The sequence below is a fragment of the Carassius carassius genome, chromosome 49, assembly GCF_963082965.1.
Source record: "Carassius carassius chromosome 49, fCarCar2.1, whole genome shotgun sequence".
Lineage (NCBI taxonomy): Eukaryota > Metazoa > Chordata > Actinopteri > Cypriniformes > Cyprinidae > Carassius > Carassius carassius.
In genome coordinates this window covers 3,271,773-3,295,796 of record NC_081803.1, presented here as the reverse complement: position 1 = coordinate 3,295,796, position 24,024 = coordinate 3,271,773, and the positions used below count along the sequence as shown (strand labels likewise).

At 37.8% G+C, this 24,024-nt stretch overlaps 1 protein-coding gene across 1 annotated transcript in view; it reads right to left on the bottom strand.

Annotated features, from left to right (window-relative positions):
* Positions 1-3,786: 3,786 nt before the first annotated feature.
* The window catches only part of LOC132132297 (exonuclease mut-7 homolog), a 46,652-nt gene continuing 26,414 nt past the window's right edge, over positions 3,787-24,024 (bottom strand). The window contains exons 19-20 of the mRNA XM_059544680.1: positions 4,428-4,494; positions 3,787-4,223 (exon numbers count right to left, since the gene is read on the bottom strand). Coding sequence (XP_059400663.1) covers positions 3,886-4,223; positions 4,428-4,494 — 405 coding nt within the window. The 3' untranslated portion in view covers positions 3,787-3,885. The remainder of the gene's footprint in view (positions 4,224-4,427; positions 4,495-24,024) is intronic.

The window sequence follows — 24,024 nt, the reverse complement described above, 5'->3', positions numbered from 1 at the left end:
GCGTCAACAAGAGGTGCGCAACAATCCGGGCGTCAAGCATGCCCTCTGAAGTCAGACCTGAACCTCCAGGCCGCTCTGCGCATGCGCGAGGACGGAACCTGAGAGACACGCACAGCAGCTGTACCGTGGGAACCGGACGACTTCAGTTTCTGCGCAGCGCACGTTCGCCTTTCCTCACACGCCGCAGTTTGGCGTGGAAAGCCACACACGCGCTGTATACTGTGCAGCCGTTTGCTCCGTTTGTACAGACGTTTCAAATATTTGATCGACCAAACTGTTCCGTTTCACTTTATAACCGCTTCGTGCGTTATAAACTGCACGTAGGCTACTTTTTTGGCCAGTAAAGTGACTTTGCATGTGGCTCGGGCGTTTGGAGACGCGTTTAAAACGCGTTTTCATATCATTGTGGAATCAGAATCTAAAATCTCATTTAAATCCAATTTAGAATCGACAAAGACTCGAGACATTTATTTAGCATTCAAACAACAGCAATCAAGTTTTCGTTTGTTATATCATTGTCATCATTTCATTTCGACGTTTTATAATTACTGTAGTTTTAAGATACATATTTTAGGCAGTCGATTCTGAACAGGGTTCTGTGTGAACTTACACATCCTCAACTGACTGCATATAAAAGACAAGCATACAATAAAACATCTCTGCCTAACTGGTTTGGTTAACCTCTGGCAAAAGTACTCAGAATTACTTTATTGTCACTTCAGATAATCACTATGAAATGCAATACATAAAATTTAGTCAGTATATATAGCCCAAGGGTCTGCAAGAACTGTAAATGTAAAGTTGCATCATTCAAAAATAAGTTAACTTCAACCAAAGCTGAAGTGCACCTAAATGTTTAATTTACCCTTCCACATGAAAAAAAAGAAAGCAAAATTAAAATGTGCACTTTATGCATCATAATGTATGTAAACAGATCTATTTGGCATATGCATGTTCTGGCATTAAATGCAGCACTCAGTTTTACACAGTATGCCATAAATATCTCTGCTTGGTTTATGGATATTCTTCAGTGTTTTTCTGGCTTACTCCCAGTTTTGCCTATATATTGAAAACTGAGGGTAAAGTTTCACCTTCACTTTTAAATAGTTGACTAATCCTTGGTTATGTGTCAGCTGTCAAGTTCTCATGTTAACATTCTTTTTGTACATGAAACTCAAAGCTCAATAATAAACCATATGGAACCAGACTTCGCACATATAAACACTGGCTTAACATGTGGAAGTAATAACTTGTGCACAATATTAATTATTTGTAGTTCCTAATCCTAACATATAATTTCTCCTCTAACCAATATCCTTCTTTAATATCTCCAGCGGGGCATGTGTGAATACCGGATTTCAGGCATCCTGTTCTGAGACGGACCAGATTTCAGTATGCACAAATTATATTTCAAATGTCTAAAGCATAAAGCTGTTTTCTTTCCTGTGCAAAACATTCCCATCGTATGAAAGAATGAAGCGAGGTATTTGACACTTGAGGTATTTGACCATGTGTGAAACAGAAGTGTTCTTTGAGACCTGCCAGAGGTAGGGCTAAAACATCTGAGCACATCTGTTGGCTAATCAGAAAGATGTGTCCGTGCGCTGGCGTTTTGGAAAATATTTGTTAAGAAAACGGAGGGCCTCTCCCAGTGGCTGGTTATCACTGGAGCCGGGAATTTGCACAATTTCTATGTACTTAGATTTGCCTTCAGTGGCCCCACAAAGTTTTCACTTAAAGGGACAGTTCATCCAAAAATGACATGTCTTTCATTATTTACCCTTATGTCTTTCCAAACTTCTATGGCTTTTTTTTTTCTTCTGCTGAACACAATTTTTATTTATTTTTATTTTTTTGAACAATGTTAGTTTTGGTTCCCATCGACTTCCACTGCATGGACAAAGTTAAAATGCAAGTCAAAGGGAACCGAAGCTGTTGTGTCAAAAAACTGTTTTCATTCCTTTATCTTTTTTTTAAAATACATACCCAACATAAACCAAACCAAAGCAACAGGCTAGACTGAGACGCCAGGGTGGTGCTAATCAACCCAACGCTGAGAATATCCTGCGAGCCATTTCAGAAGTACAGGAAGTGTCCCATATTCCACCTGGGCCCGGGTCACATTCATCAGAAACCCAAGCCAGTGAGAGCGAGCCAGCGAGTGAGCTAAAAACTCCTCCCAACGTCAACACGTGTGTTATTCAAGATTAATACGTGTCATAAAAGCTGGAAGGTCGATCTCAGTGACATCTAAATCTCTGAATGCTTTCAGATGAACTCCACCAAACAGAGTTCAGAAAATATGTGGCGTTTCGTAGCCCTGCGGAGGCATTTCACCTGAAATAAGGGCACGAAGGGGGAGCTCTTCAGAGATCAGCCAGCCTGCCCGGCGCAAGGTTTTTGGCGCCTGAGCCAGACAGTGGAGAGGTGGGGGTGGGGGGGGGGGAGCAGGCAGAGGCCCCTGAGTCACTGGCCGGGGATTCTGCGGGACTAACATGACGTCTCAATAGAGGGAGGACCTTCAGAGTCCAATTCAGCCCCAATACCACGTGTTCAAGGAGCGTGGGAAAGAGGCGAGCTTTTCTTCCCAGCAAAGAAAGAGCCAGTATCGAATGACAGAAGTGCAGAAGAGCCGTGGAGGCCTGAACAGGGCTAGGTAGAGCTCCTACTGCAAACAGACAAGATTATCTCCAGCAAATGCAAACACGCAGAGCTACGGTTACGGTCAACACTTTGATGCTTATATTCAGGGAGCACACATTTAAAACAGGACACGGCTCTGTTTGAGAGTTGCTTTATTGAACTCGGAAGGGCAGCACTGAGGACTGACTGTATGCAGCCCATCCTGTTATGAACTTGCAAACCGTCCTCAAAAACTTGGAACGAAAACAGTGTCTGGCGTGAATTCAGCAGCACTGTATTTGGGGAACCCAAGCATGTTTTTTTTGTAGTTTTAACAGATTAACAAATGGAGATATGACTTAAAGACTAAACATAAACAACGCTCGATCTGAAAAAAGGAAGTCAAGAAAATCAAACTTTTTTTTGGCTTTTAAAGATAAGTGTAAGAGAGATAACATGCATATTATCATAATAGATCTTTTAGAAAAACAAAGAGAGTACAAAATGGCAAAATAACTATATCCTGTTTTAAATTAGTATTGAATCTATTCATAAAGTGTTCTTTAAAACACTTCACAGCTTTTTAAACAATTTATGGCATTAAAAATATATTTATAATGTGTTAAACAAATTTAGATCTTCGTTTTTTTATAGTAAAAATATATAGTAAAAATAACTAAAGATTTTGTGCAAAAATGAAATGAATATCTCGTCATTTTGAGGGGGTTTATGTAAACATTTTATGGCAAAAAGTATATTATATTGTGTAAAACAAATTTAGATCTTAAGTTAAAAAAAAAAAAAACAGTAAAAAATGTGAAATAAAATTAAAGTTTGTAAATCAAAATTTGTGTCTAATCTCATAAAGTGTTGTTAAAACAGTTAACACGTATGATTTATGAACATTTAATTATTGTGCAAAAATGAAAATTAAAGTCTTGTGCCATTTTAAAGGGTTGATTCAATATAAGTCCTGTTTTTAATAACAACGTGTGACTAATCTTTTCATAAAGTCTTATTAAAAACATTATGAACAATTTCAGGAGGTTTGTAAAAAATGTATGGCATCAAGTTTATTATTCTATCGTGTAAAACTAATGTACACAGGATAATTTATAGTTAATTTTCTTTGCAGTGCAAAACACAATTAACGCACATTGGCGCAGTGTAGCAAATAGAAATACCTCCATAAAAATAATTAGTAAAAAAATCAGATGCGTGAAAAAAATGCAAGAGCTCATTACACCTGGAGTCTGCTGGATCTCATGCGTCTGTCGCTGCGTCTTCACTGACGTGCAGGACCTCTTGGAACTGTGACAGGACCCGGTCAAAGTGGGTCCCCTCCCAGAACACCTTTCCACAGCCGGTGCAGATGAAGTACACTGGAATCCGGTCCAGGAGGCCTGGGGGCACTGTCTCCAGCTGAACTTCGGCCCCGCTGGGGAATCTGAAGGTCTGGGGGTCCAGGGCGGTACGTGGGGCCCAGCGGCAGAGAGGGGTGAACATAGGGCCCTCTGGGGACCTCCAGCTATTGTATTCTGCTCGTGTTTCATCCTGTGGCTCGCAGTCATCCCGCTCAGACGCGATGTCTTGAAGGAGACCTTTGAGAGAAAGAAAAAGCGATTAGAAGCAAGGAAGAAGGTAGCTTTATGCAACTTTTCGCTTCTTAGGTTAAATGATGCTGCTGACAAAAACCAAGGGCTTAGGCAAATTATTAATTAAATTATTGGTGAAAAATCGGTATTAACTCTGTATATACACATTCAAATAAGTGTTGTATTGACAAATGGAAAAGAAGTGGCAACCTCGGTCTCTCATCATGCGGGTCATATCCTCTCTGGACAGCTTCAAGTACTCATTACAATTGCAAGCCTGGAAAAGGTGACAGAAAAAACGCATTAAGATTTAATAAAATATTATGACACCAAGTAAATCAATTCATCAGCCAAATGTTAAATGAAGTGATAGATAATAAAATCTCTTATTATGCATCGTTGTATAGTAAAGGCATTATATACACATTCTAAATAACTTTAATACTGTTTATAATTTATGATTCTTTTTATAATTATTTCATTACTTTCCACATTTAAGTATTACAGAGATGTCATCAAAACTAGGAAACGTAATTAAATTTGTCATTAATGGTAAATGTATGATTAATATTCTAATATTTAATAAGTTTACATATATGCCACACACTTGTTTTTCCTTGACATTATGATCTAACGTATCAATTAACAATAAATAAAAATAACAATATTCAATCAAATATCAGCTTTGTATAAAATGTACATGCAGCCAATTTACATGTGTACTCATTTGCCATTTATTTTAAATAGAAATCTTGTAACTTTATAAATCTAGTCTTTTTTTTAACAATTGAATTTGACCTTGCAGAATAAAAATCTTAATTTAAAACAAATCATACAGACCCCAAACTTTTGAACTGTGCTGTATATATATATATATAGCAGTTGAGAACTTGACTAATATACATTTCAAATGGTCTGGTAAGTCCCATGCTAAACTCACTCTCTCTCTCTCTCTCTCTCTCTCTCTCTCTCTCTCTCTCTCTCTCTCGCACGCACGCACGCACGCACGCACGCACGCACGCACGCGCACACACACACACACACACACACACACACACACACACACACACACACACACACACACACACACACACAGAGGCGGGGTGCGAGGTTAGAAGTTTGCGTCGCCTCTCTTGATTTCACACCTCACTTGTGGCTTCTGTCTCATCCTCAGCAAGGAACCCATTCCCACCCTTTCAAACAACACACAGATGCTAAAAGCCTCGCCACTGAACTTGTCATCTCCACCCAGACTGAGACTCGAGCTGAACGCCACACCTCACCAGGACAGTGACAATTCAGTCATCAACTCATTAGACTTGGGACTGGAAGGACTTACACACAAACTGAAACTGAAATTGAAAGATTCTCACAATATTTTACACATTTACTCTCTCAAAAGCTCAAAAGGTGATATTTAGAAGGACTTTTACACAACAGTATATGGCTGTCGAGTTCCAAGAACAACCAAAGAGTCTTTATAACTCACATGCTGTATTCCTGAAATAATTCCACAATTTCAAATAAGTTTTCTCTGTGAATCTATTTAAAATGTGATCAAAGCTGTATTTTCAGCATCATTCCTCCAGTCTTCAGTGTCACATGATCTTCAGAAATCAGTCTAATATGATGATTCACTGCTCAAGAAACCCAAAAGATTAATACTTTTATTCAGCAAGGACAAATTAAATCGCTCAAAAGTGATGATACATTTATATTATTATCAAAGATTTCTATTTCAAATAAATGCTGTTCTTTTGAACGTTGTTCATCAAATAATCCTGAAAAAAAGCACCACAGTTTCTGCAAAAATATTAAGCAGCAAAAAGTTTCTACAATAAGAATCATTAATAATAATTGACTGCCAATAATTACTTATATTAACATCGTCATATTAGAATGATTTCTGTAGGATGGTGTGACACTGAAGACTGGAGGAATGAAGCTGAAAATACAGCACAGGAATTCATTCGATTTAAAAAAAAAATTCCCATAGAAAACAGCTATTTTAAAGTCTGATAATATTTCACAATATTACTGTTTTTGCAGTTATTTTTGATCAAATAAATGAAGCCTTGGTGAACATAATAGACTTCTTTCAGAAACATTACAAAATCATAATAATAACCTACTTTTGACCAGTAGTGTAAATGATTTCTATTCATAAAGTCAGTGTGAAAACATTACGTTTTACTAACGAATCCATTCAGAATTCAGTTTAAAGTATATATGATTTTGCAAGCACACACACACACACACACACACACACACACACAGAAGGTGCTGTGAAAAGGCATGTTGTGTGTGTGTGAGTGTGTGTGTGTGAGGGACAGGCTCAGGTGCCCTTTGCAACCCCGTCTGCTCACTCTCACGCTCTCTCCAAACCACCTTGAGTGATCTCTTCCCACACACTGCGCTTGCGGAGCGGCGCAAAACACACCAGCAACTATTTACCCAACTCCTGAGTTTCCCAGGCAAAAGCAAGTCAAAACCTGCTCCGCCAACTCTTCATACTCACGCCGTCGCACTCTTTCTCCATCTGTGTTTGCCTCCAAAACCACATATGCGAGTTCTGCCTCATACATAAACAGGCGAGGCGTGACCAGACCAAACCCTATGGCAAATATGTCATGTGTAGGAGCCTGGAGTATTTAACGGCCTAGCTCGTCCTGCTCCGTTTGTAGTATGGAAATTAATGAATGTGGTCTGAAAAATGAAATGAATACTTGCTGGGGTCATGCTGAGAAAAGATTAAGGCTACACAATTACTTGAACTAAAACTAAAATCGCAATAAGACTTAATGAATACAACAACATAAGGTGCATTTGGGAATGCAACATGCACCATCCATCAACCAAAATTCTAACATGTAATAAAATTGAACTTATTCAAATTAATAAATTAAGATCGACAAAAATATTAGTATTTTAATTTTACAGTTGTACTGTAAAATGTGTTTATTTTACAGTGAAATATTACTATAGCAATATATTTATCGTTTCATAACTTTATTTCATAATATCTAGCAATAATAACAACAACATTTACTATAATTATTATATATACATTATTTTCAACTGATCTATATCAAATACATTTTTCATAATCAAAAAGCTCAATGGTTTAAATGCAGTGTTGGGAAGGTTACTTTGGAAATGTAATAGGTTACAGATTACAAGTTACATGTAATAGTAGTGTAACTTTTTTAATTACTTTAATAAAGTAATGTAACTAATTACTTTTGAGCACATTTTGATTACTTTTATAAACTTCTAATGAATGTTAATTTGCAACTGTTAATCATCTTCAACCATTTTACACCATGCAGGTTTAGAGCTCAATACTGTCAGACTTTCACCATCCTTCATCACCTGAATTAAGATGATCACATTTGAACACATCCACCACACAATCAGACTTTAGTACTGCCTTTTACTTAGAGATTGATCTGAAGTTCAAAGCAGATTTAAAATCAAAAGAAATAGTTTATATATACTGTTTTTGAAACCAAATCTTTGCATTACTACAGGCATCTAACTGCATCTAACAATGGTTTGGAGAAAAAGTTAATAAAAAAATAAAAGCATATACATCAACTCAAATAAGGTTATCTAATAAGCATGTGTCCTATTTTGTGTACTAAACTCCTGAAACATTGGTGTCTTTTTGAAACACTGCTGTCTCTTTGTATATGATATGATGATAGTTTCTCAAAATAAGTAAAAAATGCTCATGAGCAGGGCCGGCCCTGACCAATTTGCTGCCCTAGGCAAGATTTTACCTGGCGCCCCATGCATCACAGCCCATTTCACCCTGTCATTGTGTTCATGATTTAGCATATATATATATACACACACACACACACACACACACACACCCATTACAGCAGAACTGTTTCCAACACTCATAATAAATCATCATATTAGAATGATTTCTAAAGGATCATGTGATAGACCAGATGTCACATGTGACACTGAAGAATGGAGTAATGATGCTGAAAATTTAGCTTTTACAGAAATAAATTATAATTTAAAGTATAATAAATTGAAAACAAATTATTTTAAATTGTATCACAATATTAATTTTTTTTCTGTATTTTTGATCAAATAAATGCAGGCTTGATGAGCAGAAGAAACTTCTTTCAAAAACATTAAAAATAGTAATGTTTCCAAACTTTTGGCCTGTACTGTATCCCCCCAAAACTGTAGAGTAAAACAAAAGAGTAAAACATTAATAAAAAAGTGATAATAAAAAATGCGTCTTAAAACTGGCATGATTGTACAAAATCACAGTCTTGGGACTCAGAACTCAGAACAACTCCTAACATTAAGTTTAAGGTAAAAATAACTGCCATAAAATTATAGTATCTTACTCCTATGCAATAAATTGTTCATTCACTACATCTATTTACCTCAGTCTTTATCCTCTTCTCTTTGGCACTGTATCTATCGCAGACTATGCTCATTTATAATGTGTCATGTAAATTCGGCCTTCCGTCACAATCAGGAAACTTTCACCGTGTCTAGAACTGGCGCGAGCTGCCAGGCCCGTTTCTACGAGCTGTGTGTTAACAAAAGCAGTGCTGTCTACATTGGATGCGGCGTGGGGCACGCTACACAACAAATTACCAACAACTGATCGCGCGCGCTCTGTTTCTGACGCACTTCAAGCACTCAATGGGCGGAGGAAGATTGAAGAGCCGGACAATTTTTTTTTTGTTTTGCTTTATTTGGTAGTATTTCGAATTAATGGTTTTTAAATAGTAGCCTATTATAAAAAAAAATATGTATAAAAAAAAAAAAGAAATTCACTCGTTCACTCATTCTGGCGCCCCTATGGATGAGTGGCGCCCTTAGCATTTGCCTATACCGCCTATGCCGCGGGCCGGCCCTGCTCATGAAGTGATTTCCATGAGGGGCGGACTGGGAAAAAAATAGGTTGGGAAATCTCACACTCATACACCCACAACCCATTCTGAAACATGGACAACCCTATTTTTTTTGGACCTGACATGAAAAAATGTGAATCCTTAGGTTGGGGGACTTGCAACGTAATTAAGAGTTCTCTCCTGAACTGCACCTTCACTTCCATTATCCATCCATCTCTCTCATGACTTTAATACTGAAGATTTTTATTTGACTTTTACCATGTTTTGTAAGTGCAATTTTGTTTTTTGGCAAATGAATTACCACTTGAATTTATTTTTACTACAAATTCCATAGTTAAACCACGGTTAGTGCCATACCATAGGCTACATTAATTTTCCTAAGGGTTGTGTTTTTGTATGCACTAGCTATGATGATTTGTCTGCTAACTTACTACTGTAACATTACAATAGACAAAACTACATTAGCATATTTACAGATGAAACTGACCTGCACCTGAAACCCTGAACAGAAGTGTCGCTTCTCTGCTCCAGCTGTGCGCTACAGTTCACTCCGGTCTCTCTCTCTCGCATTGATTACTCTGAGTCTGATCCAAACCGTTCGGCGGAGGCGCGGAGAGCGCGCGAGCCCAACCATTGCCAGTCACGACTAACCGATTCATGATTTATTAGAGATTTAATTATCGAATGGCGGATTCGGAAATAATCGCTTTAGTATATTCGGCCTGCAATTATACAATAACCAGTGTTGGGAAGGTTACTTTGGAAATGTTATAGGTTACAGATTACAAGTTACCCTATTTAAAATGTAATAGTAGTGTAACTTTTTCAATTACTTTATTAAAGTAATGTAACTAATTACTTTTGAGTACTTTTTGATTACTTTTAAAAATCTCTAATAAATGTTTATTTGCAACCGTTAGTCAACATTTACACTATGAAGGTTTAACCTTACAGTAGTGCTCAATACTGTCAGACTTTCACCATCCTTCATCACTTGAATTAAGATGATCAAATTTGAACACATCCACCACACAATCAGACTTTAGTACTGCATTTTACTTTAAGATTGATCTGAAGTTCAATGCAAATTTAAAATCATAAGAAATTGTTTAGTAAAACTTTTTTTGAAACCAAATCTTTGCATAGTTACAGGAAACACTGCTTCTAACAATAGTTTGGAAAGAAAAAGTTAATTAAAAAATAATAAATAAAAGCATATACATCAACTCAAATATGTTTATGTAATAAGCATACCTCCTATTCTGTGTACTAAACTCCTGAAACATTGCTGCTCTTTGTATATGATGATAGTTTTCTCAAAACAAGTTAAATGCTCATGAAGTGATTCATGATAGAGATTGTGTTTATGTGTTCATGTACTAATATATCGAGACGGCAGAGGTTGAAAACACTCCGAGCTTCAGTAGGCCTATGTATAGTAAATGAAACCGCAAGTCTGCATCAATTTCCATGAGGGGTGGACTGGGAAAAAAAATTTCAGACCAGGAAATCTCTAACTCATACAAACAAATTCATGGACAACACTATTTTTTGTATGGACCTGACATAAAAAAGGTATAAATCTTTAGTTTGGGGACATGCAAAATAATAAAAAATTCTCTGCTGAACTGCACCTTCACTTCCATTTTTCTTTTCAGTCTCTTTATTTTGCCCTGTTATCCATCCCTCTCATGACTTCAATACTCAAGATTTAACAAAACTATACTTTCTAAATTGCATACATGTCAAAATGAGTGCATCACTTCAATATATTTATAGAAAAATCCTAATTCATGAGTTATGTTTTTCCCTCACACAAATTTACCATGCTTTTATTATATAAAAGTACATTAACCTTGTTTTATTTATTTGCAAATGGATTACCATTTGTATTTGTTTTTAAATAAATACATTTGTAAAATAATTTTTAATTTGTGGCATGGTGTATTGTGTGCTTTGTGGCAATAGTAACCTTTGTCTCTGGATTTATAGCAAAATATTAAAACATACATTTTCGTAAGGGTTGTGTAGTTGTCTGTCGTAGCTTCCCCTAAACCTATAATAAAATCTCATTATTTTTCAGCTTAATTACTACTGCAACATTACAATAGATAATAATGTCGTTTATGCAGTATTTTGAGTGAGTGTGATCAATGTGCTGTTGCTCCTTGACTAAGTGAACAAATACAAAACTACTATAGCATCTTTACAGATGAAACTGACCTGCACTGCAAACCCTGAACAGTAGTTTTGCTTCTCTGCTCCAGCTGTGCGCTACAGTCCACTCCGGTCTCTCTCTCTTGCATTGATTACTCGGAGTCTGATCCAAACCGTTCGGCGGAGGCGCGGAGAGCGCGCGAGCCCAACCATTGCCAGTCACAACTAACCGATCCATGAATTATTAGAGATATAATTATCGAATGGCGGATTCGGAAATGATCGCTTTAGTACAGTACATTCGGCAGGCAATTATACAATAATAATATTAAAATAGCGGGACAAATCGTCTGCCAGGCCACCGGGAATTGTCGCAGTTGTCCAGATGTCCGGTCCGCGCCTGTTCTCCACAGACATTCAGAACGTGCAGGATTCATAATGTCTTTTGCGGCTTAATATTCGTAGACACTACTCCATGCTTTGATTCAAGTGTACTGACCTACTTTTGATTTATTTGTCCAAAATGTGGCATATTCTGTCCGCGTTAGGCAATAGCAATCCCGTTTTTATGACTGGATTCTACGAACCAGACTATGTTTCTGCATCGCGGAAATTATAGGGCCGTGTGTCTCAGAAGAAATCATTTAAATCTGTATGTGTATGTGTGAAATGTAATCCCCTTTGTAATCTTTAAAAATTTCATAAGTAACTGTAATTTAATTACTCACTTTTTCTTAGTAACTGTAACTGATTACAGTTACATTTATTTTGTAATTAAATTACGCAACGCCGTTACATGTAACTAGTTACTCCCCAACACTGACAATAACAATATTAAAGTAGAAAGGCCAAATCATCTGCCAGGCCACCGGGAATAGTCCCGGTTCTCCCGATGTCCAGTCAGCGCCTGATTTCCACAGACACGCAGAACGTGCAGGATTCATATTCATTCTTTTTGCGGATTAATATTCACAGACATCAGTCCATATCGGGTTTTGATTCAAGTGTACTGACCTACTTTTGATTTATTCGTCCAAAATGTGGCATATTGCGTCCGCGTTATAGGCTGAATTCCATTTTTATGACTGGATTCTACGAATGTGTTCTCCGCGTCTCGGAGATTATGGGCCATATGTCTTAGTGCAATTTGGGAAAGAAATAAGCTGTATGTGGATGTGTGTAAATATTCAAATGTAATCCTCTTTGTAATCGCTACAATTTTCATAAGTAACTAATTTAATTACTCATTTTTTCTTAGTAACTGTAACTGATTACTGTTACATTTATTTTGTAATTAAATTACGTAACGCCGTTACATGTAACTAGTTACTCCCCAACACTGTTTAAATGCAAGTTTAAAGAAACTACAACAGTCATAAATATTAGTATTGTAATTTGTCAGTTGTACTGTAAAAAAAACGAGTGAAATATTACAATAATAATAATCATCATATTTATTTTGTTTCATAAATGAATTTCATATTTCATTATAATTACTATTATTATAGTCATACTGATATGAATCACATTAAATAATTGTAATGAAAATGCTCAACAGCTTAATCTTTCAAGGGCATTAAATAAAATATTAGTAGTGTAATTTTACATTTCTCTTATTGTGCAATATTGAAATAATAATAATAAAAATAAATTATTGGTATTTAATATTTGATTTAATATTTATAATTAGTACTAAAAATAATTACTATAGTCAGAACATTACATAGATATTTTTTATAACCATAATTTTTTGGTGCAAAATTGTGCAGCTCTACAAACACAAGCCTGGAGCTTTTTTAGTTCAAGCTTTGATTTTCTCTGGTCAGTGTTTAAACGTGGTACAATATCCTATAAAACTACATTTTAGAAGGGACCAGAGTCATATTTAGGGACCAAAATATCATAAACACTTGTGGATGGGCTCTTTTGATCTGGACCAGTAAGTAACCTAAAAAACACCCTGAACACACCAGCAACCACTCAGCAAGATGCCAAGAACAGCAACAGCAACAGCACAGCAAATCCTGGAAACTAAATCACATCCAAGCACATGACAGCAGGTTTTGGAGCTTGCCTTCATCATTTCTTCAGCAAATGTAGTGTATGACTACTAACTGGTTTGTGTCTCAGTGAAAGACCGTGCAATAGTTGACAGATGACTGTATGTACAGCACAGTGTTGAGTATGTGTTTTCCAGACGAGCTAAACATTTCCCATTAGAGAGACGTGCTCTAGAAAAGCCAGAAGGAGAGATAGAGAGCTCCAATAGACGAGAGCTGGGGGAGGGGAGGGAAATATTCATTTTGACTCGCACAGACCCCCCCCCCCCCCCTTCCTTCACTGCCGCTCCCATGGGAAAATCCTGGACTGCATTCAGGCAGCAGGCTTGTGCTGTGGCTGGGTCACATGACCGCGTGTCTGACCAATGAGAGGAGGCTGCTATGATTCAAACAGAAGCAGAGGCAGGTTAGCGTGGGAACAGATTCCTGACCTGCCGGCACTGCAGACTTTGACGTTTGACACATTTCTTGCAAGCATGGGCGGCCAATAACAAGATCACTACCGTCTTGAGAAATGTAGATATTGCATTTTGTGGGAAAACAAATGGGGGTTGGCATTAGCCAATTTGTTTCTAACAGAGAATCGTTGGCAACATTTTGGCAACAATAGGGTTCCATTTGTTAACATTAGTTAGCTACATGAACTACTTCTTTTTAACTACATATTCATTAATTAACAATGAAAATGCATTATTTATCTTAGTTATGGCTAATTTCTAAAATGCTGTATCTGTTAATATTATTTAGTTATTTATTATGTAATATGATTTGAGCTGACATAATCTAGCAATGAACAGTTAGATTATAAAAAAAAAAAGAAAATCAGTAACACTTTATTTTAAGGTGGCCTTGTTACATGTTACATTTACTTAATATTATAATAACAATTAATTATGCGTACTTACATGCAAGTAACCCTAAGCCAAACCAAATCCTAACCCCAACCATACAGTAAGTACATGGAGTTAATTAATATTACTCAGTACTTATATGCATAATTACACTGTAACAAGGACACCTTAAAATAAAGTGTTATTATTATTAGATACTGTGACAAATGTGTTGCTCATTGTTACTTAATGTTAGTTAATGCATTAACCAATGTAAACTAGTGGAACTTTATTGTAAAGTGTTAGCTTTTTCTTTATCACTTCAGAACCAATATTATTACTGCTTACATTGTCTATATTATATTTTTAAAATTAAATTTATCAATGGCAAAAAAAAAAAAAAAAGTCAGATTCAAAACCACAAAATAATATTTAACACTACCAAAACAGAAAAAGCAAAGTAAAACAACAGCAAAACATTGATAATAACTGACACATACAGAAAAGAAGAACATTATAATATATAAAAGTTTCCATTTGTTAACATTAGTTAACTACATTATTTAACAAACTAACAATGAAAAAAAAACATTTTTTAATCTCAGAAAATGTTGATTCCAATGCTTACTAATACATTATTAAAATAAAAAGTTATATCTATTTATGTTAGTTATTGGACATGAGCTAACATAGACTAACAATGAACAGTTGTATTTAATATAGCTAATATAATAATACAGTATAATACAGCTGTATTTAATATGCATTAAATAGAGTTAATAAATGGAATCTTAATGTAAAGTGTTATTATAATTATATTATAGAATTATTAAATAATTATCATATTATATTATAGAATTAAAATTTATCTAATAGAATTGTCTTTTTTTAAATCAAATTTTGTTTAAATTGTTGCAAAAACACACAAATTACTGTCTAGGTCTGTCTTTTGATTAAAATATTTAACCATATATTTAATATCAATGTGTGCAACAACAGATTCAAATCCTTTCTAGGAAAGAAAATTGTCAATGGGCTCTGCAATTTATGTGGAACCGATTCATATCTATATAATGACATTGCATACAGGTCTATTTCTGCTCTCTACTCATCGCATATTTTTAGAACGCATCAAAATGAACATGAAAAGCCAACAGAGGAATACAAGCATTCAACCGCAAAACGCAAACACATTAACTCACAGTCATAATTAAATAGCCTTAATTTAATTAGCTACTTTTTGCTACCAACTTAATTACATTATCAAAATGGTAACTTGACTGACTGTAACTTAATACTGTAAGTGGCTTGTCGCTTGGAAAGCAGCTTCCTTCACACTGGTATATACATGATACACTGGGATTCAAAAAGAAATTGAGAAGAACAACAACATTTCAGTTCTCTTAGAGGTAATAAAGCACGAGACTGCTTGTTTACTTGAGGCATTAGCAGAAAGCTCATCAGGGCTGACCCCTCTTTCTCTCGTGACCCTGCCTGGAGGTGTTTTAGATTAGTGTTGTTGTCAGTGCTAATGGTCCGTACACTGCCCAGAGAGCTGAACCTGACCAGACAGTTGGACAGGATGCAGTCGACAAGCGAACCATTCCGACATTTCTCTCTTTTTCTAACAACATACATGTGTTCAGAAAACTCTCCCCTGTTGGTCTTGGAACAACCCAGAAAAGATTCTTGGCAGCTCTGGACGAGGGGGGTTGCATTGGGACTGGAGCTCTGCAGAGAGCCACGGGAGTCGGGGAATAATGGCCAGTGAGGAGACTCTTTGTGTGGGCTTTAGCTGCAGGGCTCGGGGGGGCACTGGGGGTTTTGTGTGCTAGCTTGGCCTCAGTGAAGCTAGCCTTTCCACCCACCCTATTGATACTTGCCCCTCTCTCAGAGCTGAGCTCTTTAGCACTGCCCAAATAGGGGGATAATAGCCCCACTACGAGCCCTGAAACCAAGAATGGTTCATAGCACTTTCTTTTTCTCTCTTCTCATTCTTTCGTCTCAGGCGGTCAGATCAATGACTCTTACATACTTCCAGCAGTAAATACCCTTAAGGATGTCACTGGGGAATTTGGAGGGGGATGGGGGGAGAGGTTGTCCACAACTAGATGTAAATAAATGAGATTTGGGACTAGGGTTTACTGATTTATGTAAATATTGAGTGATTGAGTGAATAGTTTTCAATTTGACAATTAGGTTTCATAAAAAGCAAGTCTGTGACCCCTCCTTGTGTCATAACTTCTGAAATATTGGAAGTGTTATTTTTTTACGGGAAGAGCATTTTTCATGCTTCAAAATTAGGGATAGACCAATATTAAAATTCTGGCCAACACAGATAAGCCAATGAAAAGTTTCATATTATGGCCAATACTAAAATTCTACACTATTTTGCCAAAATAAATGAAAAACATACCATTAAAAATTAGTATTAAAACATTTTGTGTATGAATTGAGGCATCAAAGTGAATTTAGGCATCACATTTATTATTCTATTATTTCATATCAAGTATGAAAAACATATTAAATTTAGGATTTCAGTAGTGTAACAAATGATTTCTATTTTGAACAAATGCTGGTCTTTTTAACTTGTTATTAATCAAATCATCCTGAAAAACATAACACCGCTTCCAAAAAAATATTAAGCAGCAGCACAACTGATTCCAACATTGATAATAAATCAACATATTAGAATGATTTCTGAATGAATGTGACACCGAAGACAGTAGCAATGGCTGATAAAAATTCAGCTTTGCAACCACGGGTATAAATAATATTTTTAAGTATATTAAAAAAAGGAAACCTTTATTTTGACTCGTAATAATATTTCACAATACAATATTTTCACTGTTTTTTGATTAAATAAATGCAGTCTTAATAAGCATAAGAGACTTCTTTTAAAAATATAAAAAAATCCTACTGATCCAAAACCTTCGAATGGTATGTGCGTGTATTAAATGTTTTCTCTTTATCTAATAACAATTATTCTAACTGATGTTCAGAGAGCTCTCTCGATATATAGGGAGAGAATGAAAGAAGAAAGTGAGAGAGAAACTGTGGGCAAGGTTGTCTTGTCTTCCCACCACACCCAAAGTAACTCGCTGCGGTATTTGTCCCGTCCTGTCTCCTGGTGTCTTGTCATGGGAGCGCCACCACACTTTGTTGCGCAAGCCTTGTGCTGGGTTTCACACCTCTCTTTCTTCACTTGCTTGCTCTCTTTAACCGACACACTTAAGCATGTTCGGAATGCTATTGTGAAGTCTTCATGATTCATCCCCAACTGTAAACATTGACTATGGCAGCCCTTAAGGGGGGGGGGCGAGCCTGAGAAAGCTGTGGGATGACTGGTGTCCAGCCCACTCCAATGGGCACCACAGATTTCAGACCCAGCAGGCTGACAAAAAGACTTTCCAGACCACAGGGTGGTCGAAAATTCAGCCTTGCTGGTATCTTTCTTATTACCCCTCGCAACTTTAGAAGACAAACTCTTAAAAACCCTTACTTTCTTTTGTTAATCTAGCACAGATTTACAAAAGAAAGGCCATGTTCAAGAAAGGTCTGAATTAATCCCGTAACATGGATATCAGGTAGCTCTGTCAAAGCAACACAAAGGTACCGACAGTATCAAACAATTTAGCAAACATGAATGACTCATTGTGCTGTGAAATAAGAGTGCAGATGAGGACCAATGAGCTTGATTTTCTCACAAAGATAACCGTGCACGCACACACACAGCATGTGGGAGATAAAGTGAAATGAAAGGGCGTTAGGGGAGGGAGGTCAAGTGCTAATGATGCTGGATAAGACATGAGAGCCTCAGAGGAGAATGGTGACTTCAAAGCACCTCTTCTCCAAAGGTTAGTGTCCACAAGAAAGGACGAAAAAGAAGAGCTTTGAGATGGCAGCAGGGGTTGACAAAAAGAAGTGTGAGAGAGAAACAAGAACAAGGGTGTAGACAGGAAATGGGACAAGATGGCGAACAAAAGCCTGGGGGGGAAAGACACCAAGGGGAAGGGGGAGACAAAGTGGAAATGCTGAGGTAGAAGAGGGCTGGGGGTTGGGTTTGGGGTTCACCTCGGGTGTGAAAGCGATGAGGTGAAGCCTAAAAAGGCCTGAGAGAGTGTCACGAACCCCATTGGCAGCCCTTACCGCCCCTCCTTCCCTCGCGTTCTGGTCAGTCCTGCTAAATTCCCCAGGGCCAGAGGCTGTCCCTTTTCGGTCTCCTGTGACACAGTCATTATGAGTGTGGGAACTGAATCTGTCCCTTTCACAGTGGCCCCGCAAGCCTGTTGCTCCGCCCCACCTCAGTCCACCATCACCCCCCACCAACTCCAGCTCTGCTTGCCCCCTGAAATCTCTGAGAGTCAGGCCCCAGAAACCCCACTAGCTTCCCCAGCCTGCCCCTACTCCCCCCTCCATGTAAAAGAGCTGCTATCTCCCAGTACAGAGCTGTCTTTCCCGGTCTCTGTCAAACACCCCCCCCCCCCCCCCCCCCCAATCCCAATCGTCCTCCGTCCCTGACGCTATCTCCTCTCTGATAACCATGGGAACCGCTCTGTGGGAACCGGCTGGACCAACCCGGCTCACCAAAATAGATGGCAAAGACTGAGAAAAAAAAAATGGTGAGAAAGAAAACTAGAAATACCTCCCAGAGGGAGGGTTTAAACAGACAGACAGAGACAGGTAGACAACCTGACCAATCAGGATCTGGCAGGGAAAGGTAAGGAGGCGGTGCGGGAAAGTACTGCAGCTGAGTTTGTTACTTTGATTTCAAGCTCTTCGGGCCACTGCTTTTACACTGTGGCTTTGAGGCCGTCGGTGTCCCATCTCTTTGTAATGGAGATTTTCAAAAGAGACTCAAATGAGAGCAGAATTCTAGAGATCAAACATTGCAGGCTGCTGAGAAGCAAGTCTGATAAGAGCCCAGTAAGGTAATGAACATATCCCAGCATGCTTTGGTTTGCAGAGGAACCGGCTAATATTGCAAGTTCAGATGATATCACTGGGGAATCTTTTTTAACAGGTAAAAGGTCAAGCGGATAAGGTTAACCTCAGCACCTCCTCCTTTTCCTCAAGCACAAGCATCTTGGATGGACTACTGCAGTTCCTGTGAGAAAACCAACTTTCTTTGGTTACTGGAGGACAGGAAGGAAAAGAGAGAAGGGGAGAGTACGCATCTTTTCTTGTCTGAATTTGGCCATTTTTCCATTCCAATTTTATTCGACGTCATTCAGTATACCGGGCTCTCCCAGCACTTTCCCAAGCCAGAGAGGCTGACCCCAGTGTCAGTATACCTCGACAGTCCCACAGGGGACTGCTCTTCGACCCTTCCCACCCCTAACTGCCCAGTACTCCCAAAGCAAACAGACTTCCAACCCTCGATAACATCAGCCGGATCAGACACAGAGGAAGCACTGCCAGCCTCTGTTGACCCCCAGTCCCAAGCCTGATTCAAGAAGCAAGAGCAGGGTTCCTGGAAGCTGATAAAAAAAAAAAGAAAAACTTCTCATGTTCATCTTTCTCTCACCACACACAGGTACACTATACACCAGTCTTCCCCTCATTAACACACAGAAAAACAAACAATCTGTTACAGCGGGGTTCCGGTGCTGTTATAGCTTGACCGGCGTCACTGGGGGTCTCATTTAAGAGAGGCATTTACACTGTGAAAATGCACAGACCAGCCATGCAAAAATAATCCGTCAAGTCCAACAACATTCCCATGGACGCTAGCATATATAACAACCCTATTAACCTTAGAACCTGTTCTTAGCTCTGTGGGCGCTAGTTAGAAGCACATCCATCAAAATATTGTTTCAAATAGTGCATGTGGGACTTAATGTGGGAGGTATAACGCCCTGTTTTAAGTAACTTATTGTTCTTAAGACAAATGACAAATGCAATGGGGTGAGTGACCTTGGCCAAATTGCTCAAGGTGATTTTGGTGGATGTATGAAGTCAGTTCTCTAAGTTCACACACAAATGTTTACCAACTAACAAACTTTGGAAGTTCTTTAAAAAAAAAAGACGACAACAGAAGGTATAATTTTTCCTCGATTATTTTTAAAAGACATTCATCTGACAATGTCAATGTGCTGTATGTGTGACTGTGAGGGACTGAGAGATGATAGCAGAGCTGTCACCGACTTTGAAAAAAAAAAAAACATCACATCTTGAGAGTCCAGAAGCATTTACTGTGTGATGAGGCCAATAAGAATGCAGTTAGAATGACCTTATAAGCAATGAAAGAAAAAATACCCATGAATGAGTTTTTATATTCAGTGCACAAGCAATGTACTTTCCTGAATATCAAGCACATAAATATGCTAATAATTTTTACAGTGTAAAGAAAAACAGTGTAAAGCAAAGCGGTGTTTCATTCCTTGAATGAATCTGTTTTTGAAAGAATCATGTGTGCCAATGATTCAATGGTCCATTTCGTTTTTAATTGAATCAGCCGTTTTGAGCAAATCGTTTGAATGATTCAATAAATCATTTATTAAAACAGGGATTTGCTGCCATCTACGGGCAGTTTTAGTGTCATCTTTATTTATCCATGACTGTCCTAAACATGCCAGGTGCCAGCACAAAAAAAAACAATCAGCAAAATATTGTTTAATTAGCTGACCCAAATCCCTCCATTTCAGGCCCCAGAAGGAAAAGGTTATTTTTCATTAAATAAATACCTTCGTAGACAAATTTTGCAATCACTGTGTAAAATAGCTACGGGACAAACCCCAAATCCCTGACTCCCATTAAATTATTGTGTTGCAAAGGTAAAATCACTATTTGTTCAATGTAAGAGAACCAGTGAGATAAACACAGCCTTATCTAGATGACCAACTAAGCACCATTTAGCTGCTCAACCAAAGCAATGTAGGGTAGCATTAACATTGGCAATGGCAATGACAGTCCATTCTGCAGAGCTACAGGGAACCCTGCACTTTAAAGGAATGCTGTGTAAGTTCATGAAAGACTGGAGATAAAAAAGGGCTTAAATGATAGCTTGTAGAAAAACATAACTCTCTACAGTCTGCAAAAACATGAAAATTTGCAGATAATTTCTGGGGATGGAAAAGCTGACAGATATACACACATGGTGACACAGTCAGTGTCTCTTTCACAGTAAATCATGGACACACATGATGCCTTCCTCCTACATGCACACACACACACTCCATTCATAATAATGACCACACTGAGCAACCCTCCCTAAGTACAGCTCATAAAAACGGCCATCAAGGCACACTTTCATACATGCAACTATTAATAAGGGACGGGGTGGGGCGGGGGGTGGTTAGAGACACGAAAAAGAAAAAAAAATTATTCCAAAAATTAAGCTAATACTGTGTCTATACTGGACACGACAAAGCGACCATTGCAAATCTTTCTACTTGTGTCAATACATAATAAATAGAACAAAGCATCAGTTTACTGTCAGGTATTTGTCGTGTCGTGATGCGCAGCACCACATCCAGTGTAGACAGCATGACTATAATGGGTTATACTGTCTTTTGTGGGGTCACAAGCCAGTGTAGACACGGAGTAACAGTGCAGTACTTCTAAGCCCAAAGTAAGTTTTAGTTTTTTATGTTATGGTATACATGCATGCAGCCAGATTTCTATAACTGTGCATACTCTGTACACCTAAGCCCAGAGTATACTTCATTTTTATACACATATGCTAGTGTTGCTGAACATGTAGCCTTTCAAAGTATACATATTTGAGGTGTACGCGAACGCAAATGGTCAGGCCATGCACTCTAGAAAGCTTCATCTTTGTTCAGTTTATGCTTTATTTTTCGCCAGAATTCATGACCATTAAAATTTATTTGTATTATTTTTACATTAAAGTTGCTGCTATCTCATAACACTCTCACACAAGCGCTTGTCAATATGGGCGTGTTGAAGTCTTTGCTATATTGTTGCTATTTTTCCGTCTCTCTAGTTTTATCTTCTACTGTGAAACAATGGCTCGGGCCAGTTGTGGAACAACTGATTAGTGCAAAACCAAGTCAATGCACATGTGTGGTCCGTGCGTAAAAACGGATGGTGTGCACGCAAACTATTCTTGTCACAAAATTTGCGTACAAAAACTTTTTTATTGGTCATACTGTAAGTTCTAAATAGAAACAGAAGGCACTGGACAAAGATGAAACTTTCCAGTGTGCATGTGTCAATAGCCTGCGTTTGTGCATGCTATCAAATGAAGAAGTACATTTTGAAAGGCTATGCATTATGCATTATGCATTATACCATGCTGTATGCAAACGCTAGTGTTCGTGTCAAACCTTTTGCTCGATAATAATCTTCCCCTCTAAAGCCCTAAGTGGATTTCAGATTTTTACTTATCATAATTATATATTATGTGAATTTATAAGATATATTGCACACATGTTGTGTGGACTATTTTCAGGTACTTTAAGGAACAGAACTGCCTGAAGACTCTTCAAAATTTGTCCTTTTGTGTTCCACAGAAACAGCATACAGGTTTGAAAGTATATACTGACAATCTTTTTTATTTCTGTTCAAAATAAACAAATTTTTTTCGGCCAGTAAATTAGAGGTCTGTATTATTTTGTGCTTTCTACCACAATATACAACACTTTAATACAGTTGTTGAATGATATGGCCTATATTTTAAACATGCTGTTCCTTGTTTAAAGAATGTTGAGCTTCCATATTTGGAAAACCCAGTGCCAGATGTTTAGAGCATCAAATGACAGAAGGCTAATACTGAAACATGACAAGGTGGCACCAATTTCAGACAATTTAGAGAATTCCTTAAGGTACATCCACAAAATCTCACACACAGCGAAATGTGTTGGTGTCTGAGCTTCTTTTCCTACACACATATTTGCGTGCTGCTTGGAAGTGATATATGGCTCGGTCTTTCCGTGAGGTGAAAGAGTGCGGCCCCTCCTCTCTGAACAACATAAGCAGCCCTGTCTGCCTGGGGCCAGTTCTCATGACATCATCGCTGCACAGGAATGCTCTCAAGCAGAAAGCAGCGAGAGGAAGAACTCATTTCATCTCTCGCTTTCTCTTCCTCTCTCTCATTCCATTCCTATCTCTTTATGAAAAGATCCGTCAATCATTTACACTCCCTTTCCCTTACTTGGGAAGAATTTGCCCTCCTTTCTTTGTGTGCGTGTCTTATGTTCACTGTATTTTGTTCCTTTATGTTTTTTTTTCTCTCACAGACATTCATCAGCTCCCACATTGCTAAAGCAAGCATCACTTTTATTATTGCTCTTACTAACTACTGATTTCAACAAAACCTTAATCCCCAATGACTTATATTTGTTGCATAACTCGTCCCTTGCCAATTGCAGACATGAATGATACCTCAAGTTAAGCGGCTTGTTTTCTAATCGATCAGACCATTTTTTGGAGCTCTGTTTCTTTGGCCAAGCCAAGGATGACTTACGACTTTTCACATGGTGGATCATAAAAACGAGCTTTCTGGGTGCAGAGGGGACACTTTGTGCAACTGAAAGTAGAGTTCATTTACCGGCCAGCTGTGAGTTTTTAACTGGTGTTAGAAGGGAACTTCTGGGATATTTTCAGTGTTAACTCTTCAGACAGGGTCTATGGCATGCGGACAATTTTGACTCGTTCCTCAGTTTGACTTCGTGAATGGAATTTTTTTTTACAGCTGGAAGTTTAGCAGCAACCAAACCAGAGGTTCAAAATATGAAATGTTATTTTTTTGTTATTTTTAAATACTTGCTTGTACTCTTTAGTGGAAACGTGTGCTTTTTGAGTTGAGTTTGAAGCTGTCAATCATTATTTTCAATTGAGACTACTTTCTTAGGTGGATGAACTTTTGGATTTCCTGTGGTTGAAATTCATTCTGTTCAAACTGTGT